Here is a 14,015-nt window from a genome sequence, read left to right as displayed (position 1 = left end):
TTCCTGTTATATCCCTGCTGAGACTTCCTCTCACACATGATGGGGGAGAAAAGTACTGTAGCAACGCCCAGACACACAGAAGCATTACCCTTATGGGCATCTCTAGGATAAGTAACTAGCAAGGGAAATCAGTCTTATGCTCAGACTTTAGCCTGGAAAACTCCACAATTGGGTGGGTTCTAGAAAAAAAAGCTACGAGCTGTGCCTATCTAATGTCGCTGTGGCAAGGCAGTGAGCTGTCTGGGTGGCACTGGAGATATCTTTCACTCCTTGAGAGTAGGGTTGAGTCTCGTCACTGCCAGGTTCCCAGCCGGGTGCCAGGCAGAGTGGGTGCTGCATAGATGCTTGTTGCAGGCTGGCTGAGGCTGAGGGACTAAAGTACCTCTATGCTGGAACCTTCTACCTGTTGGCATCACTCCTGGTGGCAGGTGTAGATGTAAGTTATCAGCAGGTGCCCCTGCAGATGGCTAGGTTAAAATTAATCTGCTGCCAGACGTCATCTCCTACTTTATCAAATTACACACACACATGCACACACACAAAACACACACACGATCTTTATAGTTTGTCTCATACCTGAATTAAGGCATGATTATCCTGAAGCAAACTTTTAGAGATGTTAAACTTTTGAAGAATTTCTGGGCAGCACAACCATTCAATGCCAAGCTTTACCTGGAAGGTCAGTGTAGGAAGTACACTGATAGCGGTGAGATGCCTCTCCCTCCGCGCCTCTTCTCCCTCCCCCACACCCCAACAGTGCCCCCCTGATGCAGCTCTGGGGGAACCAGGTCCCTGCCGAATGCACACCTGTGACTTCAGCATCCCTGGGGGCATCGAGTCATCTGGTGCTTTGAGGAACCTGTGCAGGGGACAATGCTCTCTGCAAGCCCAGTGTTGGCCCCTCTTGCCCACGTGGGCACAGATACCTTCCAGAGAGTCTCGCCTGTTCTCCATCCCCTGAGAATTCTTCCCTCATGCTTCTTCCCATCCAACAGAGCAAACCACTCCTTCCTTATGCCCCTTCCTCATGCCTGCATTGGTAATAACTGGGACCCTCAGAGAACTTTGCAGTCACAGGAATGCCTTGGCCTTGGCCTTTCCAGTCCAGACTCCTCTTCTGGCAAGAAGACTTCCCTCACTAACAGAAGCCCTGGTGGCTGCAACACTATCCCACTTCCTTTTCTCCTAGTCCCCTGCGTGGAGCTGGTCACCATCCTCTACATTAATAGATTTCCTTTCATGTCATTGAAGATGGGTTAAATAATCATCACCATAATTACCTCTGAGCATCAGAAGGCAACGCTGATGACATGATGTTTGAAAGGCTGAGAGGAAATCGAAAACTCCCAGAAGGAAAACACCCATCCCCATGCTCCCCTGGCTGCCTTGGATGTCAGCGCCCCCTGCTCTCGTGGCAGAGGGCCGGTGGTGACAAGCTGTCACCTGCCTGTCCGGCCACTCTTCTCAAAGCCTCTGCCACCTGCTGGGATGGGGGCGGGGTAGTGACAGGCCAAACTCCGTGTTCAGTGAGGCCCAACAGCGCAAGGTGGCAGGAGGGCTGAGGCGTGTCAGTGGGCCTGGCACTGCTACTTGACATGCAGGAGGGAGGGCTCAACAGCTGTCACTGGTGGCCCCTGGGGTCTGCTCCAGACTCGGGAGAGAGGACACCTTCAGACTCCCACATTTCCTCTTTGAAGTTCAGAAGAATCACACTTTCGTCTCCCCTCCCTCCTCTCTCTGACACAAACAGATGCATAAAAGATAAGCCCTAACTCTCTTTTACCCACAGACCTACACGGCCAAGTTTTCTCTCTGTCTCTCTGTCACACACACTGGTAAGTTCTCACTCACAGAGTCTCATTCCCTCTCTCTCTCTCTCTCACACACACACACACATACACACACACTGCTCTCTCCTACCTCAGGTAACCCAGGTGTATTGAGAGACCAGAAACTGCTCCCCTCTGGGGGAGCCCCAGGCGCCCTCCAGGTGTGGCAATACCACCTCCCCTAATGGGGACACACAGCATGGGGTCCCTGTGCTGTCAGACACCTGCCTCAGGTGTCTGACAACTCCCTGTTCGCTGGCTGAGTTTTCCACCTCTCTTCCCAGCCATGGTACCAAGGAGATAAAGCCAGTAAATTCATTCATGTTTTGGGGAATGGTGAGAGCAGAGCCTCCTGTTGCCTCGCAGCCCAAGCCTGCCCTCCAGGCATTTGTCACGTTGCTGGCATTTGAGCTGAGAATGTCTCCCACCACAAAAGCCTGCCATCTCCTGGGGGAAATCAGGGCTGTCTTCTTGGCAGAAAGCTGGATGGGTGCCTGGGGAGGTCGGAGCCAGACAGCCTTTATTCCTCCCAGACCCCGGGTAGGAAACCAGGTAAAAATACACTTTGCAGTTTGCTCCTTTTTCTCTCACTCGTGCTCAGATTAACCACTTATACATTTTTTTTTTTCCGGTATGCGGGCCTCTCACTGTTGTGGCCTCTCCTGTTGCGGAGCACAGGCTCCGGACGCGCAGGCCTAGCGGCCATGGCTCACGGGCCCAGCCGCTCCGCGGCATCTGGGGTCTTCCCAGACTGGGGCACGAACCCGTGTCCCCTGCATTGGCAGGCAGACTCAACCACTGCGCCACCAGGGAAGCCCTCCACTTATACATTTTTAAGGTATTTTTGCTAAAGTCCAACACATGTTTCTGGTGATTTGAACAGATCGTGGGAATGGTCAGTATAAAAATAGCCTCCTTCAGCCGAGGCAGGAGGCAGATGAGAAGGGGGAGGAGAAAGGGAGCTTCAGGTCTCATAGCCCAGGCATCGCCACGGGGCCGTGGGAGTGAAGTCCAATATTTGGCCTGGAGAATTGAAAATGAGGACCATTTGCTCTAGAGAATGATGAACTCCACCCCCGTAAGTGGCATCAGTGCCCTACAGAGCTGCTCTGCTCTCTGCTCCCCTCTATTTCCCCCGTGAGAGTTCCGTGCTCTATCCGTCCTGCATTGCGGGCACTTACCATCTTCTCTGTTACCCCAGCATGTGCACGTGCTGCCCTCTGCCTGGACTTCCCTCCTCCCCACACTCTGCCTGGTTAACTAGTTACCACGTGTATAGCATGGGCCCTCTATGCCAGGCCCTGCCCCAGCACTAGATGGATCGTAATCCACTTATCCTCATGATGACCTGACTATGTAAGTGTGATCATTACCCCCATTTTGGCAATGAGATACAAAGGCACAGAGAGGTTAGGTAACTTGCCCTAGGTCACACAGGTAGAAAGGGACAGTACTGGTATCCACACCTGGCCAAAGGCTTCAGGAAACTGCCCTTCTGACTGCTCCTGTCCACCTTCCCTGACCCCTTCCTATGTTAGGGAGTTTCCTCTGGTTCTCAGAACACCTGGTATCCCCCTCGGCCTCACCCTCATCACTTTCCACCTGGTTAACAATATGTATTAAGTTTCTGTTTTCTTGTCTGCCTCCCCATGCCTGGCTGGCTCAGCCCTGGGACACCAGCTCCTCAGAAAGGGCCTGGCACAAAGCAGTGCTTCTTGCCTATTTGTTGATGGGGTGCATGTATGGATGGATGGATATCAACGCCTTAGGTAAACAAAACAGGCCAAGTTCTGGCGGACAAACCAAGGGCCAAGCAGAGAGCCAAGGTGGAAACTCCCAGGGTGGGATCGGAGGGTAAAATGGAGAAACAAACCTAAGAGCGGCCCTTTAGAAAAATGTGTCTGCGACTCTGGATGTCGACCTGCACAGAAGGGCAGGGAGGAGAGCCAGCATCTATCCGCTCTGGGCCCAGTAAACCCAGTGCAGCGGGGGCTGCCTGCAGGCCACAGAGTGAGGAAAACCTGTCCCACAGGGCTGGAGCACAAGGCAAGTGGGGCGGAGGGGCGGCGCAGCGTGATCTTGTAGTCAGGGGTGTCCCAGGAGGTATTACCAATCACTACCTTCGTGTTTCCTTGTTTTGCTTCCTTCTGGCCCACGTGTCGTGACTCATACATGTTGTGGGACAGCAGAGCATCACCTGCCTGTCACGGCTCACGTGGCCCATCTCACGCAGTATCGTGCGGTAGTGCTTTTCTGCCAGTTTCACTCGCTCCTCCCACCCACGGTGACCTTAGAATCAGGACGTAGGGAATGGGGGGTAAGTGCAGCCGCAGCCCCAGTTACCACCTCTTGTGCGGTGCAATGTGCCCACATGCGGCGTGAGATGGCCCAGCTCCGCAGGTCCCCCTGCCTGGGGGCACCAGCTATCCTAATTCACGAAATGTCGGGGCGGGGGTGGAATGGAAGGACACGTGTGCCCACTTTATTCTCACGCACCTTCAGCTAGGAACCCTACTGTTGGGCTGACCAAGTTTCTCCTTCGCGCAGGGAGGCAAGATCCCCGTGAGATGGACGGCTCCAGAGGCCATCGCCTACCGCAAGTTCACGTCTGCCAGCGACGTCTGGAGCTACGGAATTGTCATGTGGGAAGTCATGTCGTTTGGAGAGAGACCCTATTGGGATATGTCCAACCAAGATGTGAGTGTCAGTGGCACCTGGCTGCTACAACCCTTACCCCAGGGGTCCCACAGGCCATGGCATGCCAAGCCCACCTATCTGTTTTCTGCTTGGGGCCTCAGAACGTGAACGTGAGGTGTCCAGGGCAGGGGATATTGGATCCCCTTGGCACCAATATTTGAACTAATCAAAGAGCCCAGCATGACCCCAAAGCCTGTAAAGATGCCCAGGCCAACGCAGGAGACAATAGGCTGGTTCCGAATGGCCAGGAACCATGAATAGATCAGGCCCAAAGTTAATCAGGAAATTCTACCCCACTTCAGAGCTCCATCATCACGAGTAAAGGAAGGGAAGCCGTGCTGGTGGGAGGGCGGGCCTGGCTTCCAGGCTGCTCTGCTCTGACAGATGTGCTGTGTTGAGCCAGCTGCAGCTTCTGTCTGGGACTCACACCTCTCCGCTTTAAAGAGAGGAATTAATCGTAAAGGCCCTTCTTTCCTGAGAATCCGCTCTTCTGGGAGTCTGTGTCACCTGTCAGTGAAGAAGGTGCTGAGTGAGAGCCCCAAGGCTGGTCAGCTTCAGATGGGCCTCAGGAGGGGACCTGTCTGAGTGGAGGTCAGCAACAACCCTCCAGGCCACTCACAAGGGACAGGGGGAAAGGAAAGGGCCATCTGAGATTCTTTAAGCAGAGGCATTTTGGGAAGGTGTTCCAGAGGGGACCATTTGCTACATAGTTACTAAAAGGTAGGAAGACTTTGAGGATGATTTGCTTTGGTAAGGTCCCAGTCAAAATCCTACCTGGATTCCCCCACTGCCTTGGACCCTGGGCTGTTCCCCAGGGCCACTCCTTTGTGTTCTGAATACATGCCCTCCCCTTGGAGAGTCTGCAGCGTCCGTCTTACCTCTGTTCTCTGCTTGCTCTTCCCATCACCTTGGGGGACAGTTATTATCTTTCCCAACTTCCAAGCAAGAAGAGGCAGAGCTGGCCCAGTCCAGATGGGGAAACCAGCCACCCCATAAGCACCTACATAGTGGGTAGGCTCTTCGTTACTCGTAAACTGGAGAAGTCTGCCCCCAGCCAGCCCTCTATCCAGACAGACGTTCCGAGCCATGGCTGTCGCTCATAAGGTTGAGAAAGGTGGCGATCTGGGAGTCCAGGAAACACTTTCCAATGAGCCAAAATGGGAGCTGGGTGCTGCCGTGACAGTGGGTAGAGTGGCTTCAGCCCAGAGCGGGTGAAATGGCTGCATCCTTAACCAGATCCTGCTGCCGACCATGTGTGGCATCTAGATCCTCTATTATCTCTGATTATCCATGCTTTGTCTCTGCTCCTGTAGCATGTCGAATCGGTAAGTGTTGGAATTGATGCCAAGGCTGCTTTCATGAAATCAAGTGCACCCTGGTTTTGTCCATACTGTCAGCTAGATGAGTAATAAACATTAGCCGGAAAACGCAGACCCATTTTGTCCTGCCCGGAGACTGTAATCCGATTAAGCACAATTCAGCACACATGGAACGGATTATGAAACTCTGACAGGCAAGATTTGACGTTCAAGATATTCTCAGCAAATGCATTCACCTCTGCTGAAAACAAGTGAAGTTTCTGATATTAGACTTCCAGAATTCCCAAATCATTCATTCAACGAACACTCAGGGTATGCTAACTGTGACTAAGCATTGTGCTTGCCGGCTCTGTTCTTGGGGGGTTTATAGCCCAGTGGCACATACACAGGGCTGTGGGAACATTTTGGGGGGAGGTAAGGAAGGTTTCCAGATATTTGACACTTGAGCTGGGCCTCAAAGGGAATAAGGACATCTGCAAAGTAGCTGTTTATTCTGATTTTATTGTATTTCTCCAAAATAAAGCCTCTCAGCATTGTTCCAAGTACCATTCCACTCTCTGTGGAAGGCGGAGGGTGACTTTTGCCCATTCAGAAGGTATCTTCTGACCCAGCCTGGGAGAGAGCCAGGAGGGGCTCCCAGCAGCTCAGGCTGCAGCCCGACTCATCAGAAACCACTGAGGTGGTGGCAATAAAGGATCTTACAGATGACAATTGAAAGGCTTTACGAAAGAGAATTGCAGAGGCAAGTCAGAGTGCTGGTAATTGGGCTTCCGGAGCCCAGGAAGGTCTTTGAACATGTACAGAGTTTGTCAGCCAGAGAGAGAACTTGGAAGTTCTACGGCTTGGATCTGATTGACAGAGATAATGAGAGTGGCAGTGTCTGTGGGGAGAAGCTGTGGTTTTATTGAAACATCAGAGCTCAACTTAACCCCCTCTGCCCTGGATCCTCCACTGCTCTGAGCTCCTCCACTCTTCTCCCTCCGCATGGAAGGTCGAGGAAGCCCGCCCACCGCCCAACTTCACCAATGAAAAGTGCACGTCTGGGGGCAGCCAGGAGCCCCTCTGGGGACAGGAGAGCAAGGGGAGGGCCCCTGCTCCTTTCCCAGAGGAGCTCCAGCCCTGGTCCCCGGTCCAGACCACCTGTCCCTGGTCCCCACCTAACCCCCGCACCTGCCATCTCGGGGTACAGGTGAGCAAAGGCAGCCCTCACCCCATCCCGTTGCTGCAGACCATTCAAAGCGAGTCAGCCCTGCTCCGTGACAGCTGCCAAGACTGGTTCTCGCTGCCACACTCGCCATCACCTTCTCTCTGAGACGCTATCTGATCTCATTTCCATCTCCAGTCTTTTCAGCATCCATTTATCTCATCCTGTTGTGGACCAAGGAAAGGGGCCCAGGACTCGCTCTGATTTTTCTATTCTGCTCAGCAGGACCCCCTCTGCCCCCAAGCTTGGGCCATATCTTTCCTCACAATTCAGACACAGTCACTGGTGTTTGGACTGCAAGTGGTTCTCCTGCCTCCTACCTGTTTTCTCCATACCTGCCAGTGAAGCAGGCGTGACAGGGAGTGATCCCAAAGCCCCATTAGAGGACTACAATTCCTTTTCCAAAATAATGATGTTTTAATTTGATTATAAGTTATATGTATTCGGAAAATTTAGAAAACACCCAGATCCTTAAAAAGAACAAAAATCTCCAAAGGCATAGGGCTTCAGAGAAAGACTTGACTAGATAAATATTACCCATACAGCAATTAATGACCTAGTACTTTTCTTTGGAGTGGAGGGTAAAGCTTTTATTTTTTTCATATGTGCAAGAAGCGTCAATGCTCCCAGAGCATCTACTCGAGTAATAACAACAAAGTTATCTAGAAGAAATAGCAAATAGGAATTCCCTGGTGGTCCAGTGGTTAGGACTCTGTGCTTTTCGATTTTTCACTCACAAGGGCATGGGTTCGATCCCTGGTCAGGAACTAACATCCCTCAAGCTGCAAGGCAGGGCCAAACATTAAAAAAAAAAAAAAAAAGAAATAGCAAATGGAATAAAGTCCCACTTGTAAACAAGAGCATGGGAAGGGGGCTTCTCTCTCCTCTGTCCTGAAAGGTGAGATACAGAGAGGGAGGTGGCATTTACCAAGTCCCCACTACATGCTTGGTGCTTCCCAAACACCATCTTCCTGGACCTCCAGTTGACCGGCAGCAGAACAGCAGCCCTCTTTGAAGAGAAGACCTCCACTGTAATAGACGTGGCCGCAGTGACAGCCTCCATGTGATGATGGGATTCTTTCTACTCATATGTGTGGTGCTCAATGCGCATCACCTCACTGTGTCATTTAATCCTTCTAACACCCCCATCTGTGCAGTTTCAGGAAGTCAACTGACTCTCCCAAGTTTCTGGAGCTAATAAGAAATGGAACTAGGATCTGAACCCAGACCTCCAAGGTCTATGCCCCTGATGGCAATGCCACACCATCACTAACACAGTGCGTGGGGCTACACTCCTGTGGACCTGCAGGGAGGAGGAATCAGTGACTCTCTGATGTCCTCTTAAAAGGAAAGTCAGCACATCAAACAAACAGAGGAAGTACAAAAACACACGCCAGGATGGTGTTCCAAAAATTCCAACGAGGTGGCCTGCAGAAGAGATGGGGGAAAAGCAGCTTAGTGGCCTCCAGTCTAAAGCTCACAGACGGAAGAGTCAGCACGTGCCTTGGTCCCCAGTCTCTTGATGCTCTGCCAGGAGTGCTCGGGTCAGCTGGTCACACCTCTGAGTTGCGCCCCCGCAGAGGGCTCCTTCCTCTTACGGGCAGATGGGAGAGTAATCTTGTCGGGGGGAACATTTGTATTTGGGAATCTGGTCATCAAATAATTTGGGCAGCGATGCCAGCGGTTTAAGGGGAACAGGAGCTGCCCTACACTGGAAGACTTTGGGGGCCCTTAACCCCCAAAAGAAGTTGAATTTGGACACCAGCCCCTCCTGCTGGTCCCACCTAGCTTGTCCTTAGGCAACCCAGAAAGAGCTCATGGGGCCATTCAGTGGGTAATCCCACTTGTCCCCTTGGTGAGTGGGGACTCTGTGACAGGGCCCCTTAATCTGGCTGCTTGAAAGGAGCTGGAAAGGATGCCAGTTTTAAGCAAGGCTATTCATCCTCATGGATTACCTGGTTTAGCTCCATATCCCTGTTTCCTACTGTGAAGACATCAAATAGCTCCAAGGACTGTTCTCCAGGCTGAGATTCCTGTGGCATCCCCACAGAGCCTAGGAAGAGTGGGCTTCAAGGTATTCAAAACTTAACCTCAGGGACTTCCCTGGTGGTCCAGTGGGTAAGACTTCACGCTCCCAATGCAAGGGGCCCAGGTTCGATCCCTGGTCGGGGAACTAGATCCCACATGCATGCTGCAACTAAGAGCCCACACACTGCAACTAAACATGTCACAACAAAGATCCTCCTGCATGCTGCAACTAAGACCCGGCGCAGATAAATAAATAAATAAATATTTAAAAAAAATTAAACTCAGATACCCCTGTGATTTTTTCACAACCCTATCCCTTACTAGCTTCGTGCCCTCAGGCAAATGACTTCCCTGTTTGTGCATTCATTCCCTCATGGGGAAAATAGGGCTAAAATGCCGTCCTCAGAGGATAACAGGTAATTTGACTGACAATAGTCTGGCTAAGATAAACATTTGTTAGTGGTATAAAATATTATTCAAAAGTGCATATTCCCATTTGCTGTTTTTTTATAAAGTGGTCACATTGGTGTGGTTTGTATGCTTGTTTGTTTTTCTGCCACATCAAATAGAAGGAATAATACACCTTGATTATCTCTAATGACTTCAGGTTATTATATTATCTCATGCCCCATCTCATGCCCTGTATCCTGTGCATAGAATTTGTAAAACTATAAACTGATTGAGAATATTCACTTTCTGACCAATTTACAAAGTAAAAAAAAAAAGAATAATCAGTTGAAATGAATGTGACATTTTTTAAAGTAGAGGCAAAAATACCTGAAAATCCCTGAACTCCAAATTACTCCCTACGTTGTTAAAGGTGCTTTAACTGTTTATATTAATGTAAAATCAATGCCTAATTATTATAGAAAATAAACATACAAAGAAACAAAAAGAAAAACACAAAGGGCATTCATGTTTCTACCTGCCCAGAGGCAACCACCGTTAGTCCCATGATACAGATCCTTCCAAGGAATTTTCTATGCATGTGTGTAATTATTAGTTTTTGTTTTGTTTTGATTCTTGCTTTTTTACAAAAGCAAGCTTATACCATACCTGCTTTATACCATACCTGCACTTACGCAGCCTGCTGTTTTGCCTAATATTACAATGTGAGTATATTTCCATTTCAATAGGCACATTTTTGTAACATCTTAAGGCCTGCATTGTATTCCTGACCTTCCATTGTGTTATAATAAATTACAGAGCAGGCATAATTGTTTTAAATGAATTGGAAATTAAGAAGTAAAGGGTGAAAAACACAACAATCTGAAGAACAGAAAAAGGACTTAAAGATCCTAAAATCTTTGCAAAACTGTCCCCTGGAGTCTGCGAAAATTAACAAAACCTGATTGGAGATATTCATGTTGGATCACCTTGTTATTTCCACTGTTGTCATTGCACCGAACCAATTTGTTTAACTAGATTATCTTCTACCCAATTCCTGTCACTGCCTCATGAATGTTAAGGCAGAAAGTGCCTAGGAAGCATCTAGAGGGTCCTTGGCATGGAGTAGGCTCTCCATCAAATTGTGATTCCCTCTCCCACTTTCTTTTCCCATAGCAGTGAAAGGATGAGGTCACAATGGGCTTTGGTGGGTGTCCTTTGCAAGTAGTTGGCACGTTTCCCACGTGCCATTGTTTCATCTGCCCTGGTGCCACCAGCTGCCAATAAGGCAGAATTGGGCCTGACGTCCTCTCAGGGAGAAGCTCAAACCATTCTTCAGTAAACATTTACAGCCATCTAGTGCGTGTCAGGCCCTGTGACAGGTGCTGGGGACACAAAGGCACAAGAAGAGGTGGGCCCTGCTTTCTGGGAACTCACAGTTTAGGGGGAAAAGCCAAGTGCATGTAAAATCTCTTACTGTGGGAGGTATAGGAGCACAGAAGGCGGGGCACCTGGGGTAAGGAGGCTCCATCCTCGGAAGCTAATTTGTGAATGACTGGCTGGTGGCTCATCACCAATCACACCTGTTCCCATGTGTGTCGCTGCAGGTCATCAATGCCATTGAGCAGGACTACAGGCTGCCCCCACCCATGGACTGCCCAGCTGCTCTACACCAGCTCATGCTGGACTGCTGGCAAAAAGACCGTAACAGCCGGCCCCGATTTGCAGAGATTGTCAACACCCTGGACAAGATGATCCGAAACCCAGCAAGTCTCAAGACTGTGGCAACCATCACCGCCGTGTGAGTCTAGTGGAACTGGGTGGCTCCTAGGGGTGAGTGGTCTCACAGTCAAGCAGGACCCAGAGCGAGGCTCCTAGCCTTCAGTCTACTGAGAGCAAGGGGGAGACAGCTGAGCTTATCCACGGATGGAAGAAGTTCCAAGACTCTTCCCTTCCTTTTTCTCTTCTATCTCTCTGAAATATTCCCTGCCTCCAGCATGGGCTGTAGACAGATGAAAAGATAACATATCTGTATCTCTACCTTGGCCTCAGATGGGCTGGGCACTGGGCTCTGTAGTAGTTGAGTGTATCTGGTCTGACTGGTATGGGACCCCACTTGTGGGCAATCCTGTTTCAGGAAGGCACCCTTTCTGTTAACCACACCAGCGCATGAGGCAGGTGGAGCTGCAGACTTGGAACCTTGGCCAACCTATTAACAGGTAAAGGCCCTGATTGATGTGGGACAAAGAAATTCAGAGCAGTTGGATTTGTTATAAGCAAATGCACAGAACTGTCAGCTGTCAGCCACAGTCAGCTGTACATCACTCCTTTACATTTGCAGAGTGAACTCATTTATTAATTCACCCTTTCGACCAGAGTTTATTGGGTGCTTATGTGCTAAGCACTGTGCCCTTGCTGGCTGTATAGCATAAGCAAGAGAGACATGCCCTCATGGAGCTTAGAATCATTTAGGAGCAGCAAACATTCATCAGGTGATTGCCCAAAGAAATACAAATTGAGACTTCACTGGCCAGTGCGGCAGTGAAGTGCCTGATGCTTGGAGAGCATACACCTTGGTCTGGCGTCAGGGAGGCGACCCTGATGCCTGTTATTTTGGTTGCGAGCTGAGGAGGGAGGGTGCGTTAACTGAATGAAAGGAAGATGGGAGTAGAGAGTCAGGGTTCCAGATCAAGGGTACAGCATGTGCAGAGGCCCTAGTGTGCGAAGGACAGGGCCAGCGTGTTGGGAGTGCAGTTTGTAGGGGGATCAGGTGGGGACTGGGGCTGGTGAGGTGGGCGAGAGCCAGACACTCAGAGCCTTTAGGCCCTGCTAAGACTTCGGAGCTTGGTTTTCAGAGCAATGATCACCCACTGAAGGGTTTGACATGAATCAGGGTCAGGAGCTGGGTTATTGTCAGGATCACATCTCCGTATTTTAAAGAGCACGAGGCTATAACATGGATCTGTTGTTGAGGGGACCATGAAGACAGACTTGGTAGGAGGACATGGCAGTAGTAACCATGGTAGAGAAGAGAGCATCTTAAATCAGGCTAATGGTGTGGAAAGAAGCGTTGAGTTTGAGAGATTTTGAAGGTCAAATCTTTATGACTTGGTGAAGGGTTGGGCGTGGGTGCTGAAAGTGAGGGCGATGTGAAGATGGCACCCTGATTTCTGGACTGGGTACCTGGGGTGGGGGGTTCTGCTTTGAGAACATGCCCGAGAAGGTCAGTGGTGGGCTGCTCTGTTCCATTTCTTTCAGTTAGCTGAGGACGGAACCCAGAGGAAAAAATGTTACCGATAGATTTGGAGAGGTTGCAGTGAACTTTATATATTTGTTAAAGGAGCATATCTTTGGTTGGTGAAGCTCTTAGATTTCAGTTTACAAAGGAGTTGTGGTCCTTCTCTTCCCTTCAGACTGCCTGCTGTGCCAGTCTGCCCGTCTGGGCTGACCGGCATGGGACAGAGCCCAGAGCCAGGGGGACTGGCCACCCGGCCTTGAGAAGCCATGCAAGCTCAGGACTGTGTAGGGAAGGAAAGGTCAGCCTGGGTTTCCTGCATAATCCTCATCCCACCAGGGGTGCTGAACCTCCATGAAGTCTGCCGTCCGCCCAGAGTGTGCCTCTGCCCATGCGCCCCTGCAGCTGTGGGGTCACCTGCTCCCCTCTGTCTTCCAGGCCTTCCCAGCCCCTGCTCGACCGTTCCATCCCAGACTTCACTGCCTTTACCACCGTGGATGACTGGCTCAGTGCCATCAAAATGGTCCAGTACAGGGACAGCTTCCTCACCGCCGGCTTCACCTCCCTCCAGCTGGTCACCCAGATGACGTCGGAGTGAGTGACGGGAATCACTTCTGTCCGGCCCGTGGGTGGGGTCAAGGCTCCCTAGCTGCAATCACTCGTGGTGCAAGTCATGCCTTCTGGCCTCATCCTCAGGGCTCCACCTCAGCGCAGAATCGGACCTGGTGGGGAAGCGCCTTGGAAAGACGGAGGGCTGGGGTGGGGAGGCCCAGATCTATTCTGGGTCCCAAATGAGAGTTCTTCAAAGTCACAGCCATATGTCATTTGCCTAATCACTGAGAGTCTCTCCTCTGTTTAAGTTTTTAAACTCAGCCCATCAAAGAGAGCATCCAGCTGGAAAGAACACAGCCAGCCAGCACTTTAAACAGCATAGCAGGAAGAGGCAGAGCACTGATTCAGCAGCAATCTCCGATGTACTGGGAGCCTGTCTTCGTGCTTAGACAGCACTTGTAAATAAGCCGACGTTTCCATCCCCCACTAGTTATTTTCTAGGCTGCAACCCCCATAAGAGTGTAGAAGAATACAAAAACTAAAATTATTCAAATCAAATGAGAGCCAGAAAGGGTCTTAAAGGCCCACAGTCCATCATTTCCCCAAGAATGTTCTGAGCGGCACCCACTCTGGGAAATGTTAATAGGTTCTCTTTGGAAAAAAGGTCCCATGGTCAAATAAATTTGGGAAATACTGAGCACTTTAGCACTCTCTTGGAGAGTCACTCCACATATTAGCATTGTAAAGGCCATAAGAAATCCCGA

General features: G+C 50.4%; 1 protein-coding gene across 1 annotated transcript in view; it reads left to right on the top strand.

Moving 5' to 3' along the window:
• EPHB1 (EPH receptor B1) overlaps positions 1–13,297 on the top strand; it is a 115,054-nt gene extending 101,757 nt beyond the window's left edge. Inside the window, exons 10-13 of the mRNA XM_089909931.1 lie at positions 4,377–4,526; positions 6,837–7,034; positions 11,072–11,265; positions 13,138–13,297. Coding sequence (XP_089766057.1) covers positions 4,377–4,526; positions 6,837–7,034; positions 11,072–11,265; positions 13,138–13,297 — 702 coding nt within the window. The remainder of the gene's footprint in view (positions 1–4,376; positions 4,527–6,836; positions 7,035–11,071; positions 11,266–13,137) is intronic.
• The last annotated feature ends 718 nt before the right edge of the window (positions 13,298–14,015 follow it).

This window comes from Delphinapterus leucas, chromosome 4 (assembly GCF_059928025.1).
Source record: "Delphinapterus leucas isolate spDelLeu-1000000601 "Yukka" chromosome 4, BTC_Dleu_Yukka2, whole genome shotgun sequence".
NCBI classification, from domain to species: domain Eukaryota; kingdom Metazoa; phylum Chordata; class Mammalia; order Artiodactyla; family Monodontidae; genus Delphinapterus; species Delphinapterus leucas.
This window is presented reverse-complemented; position numbering and strand designations above follow the sequence as displayed.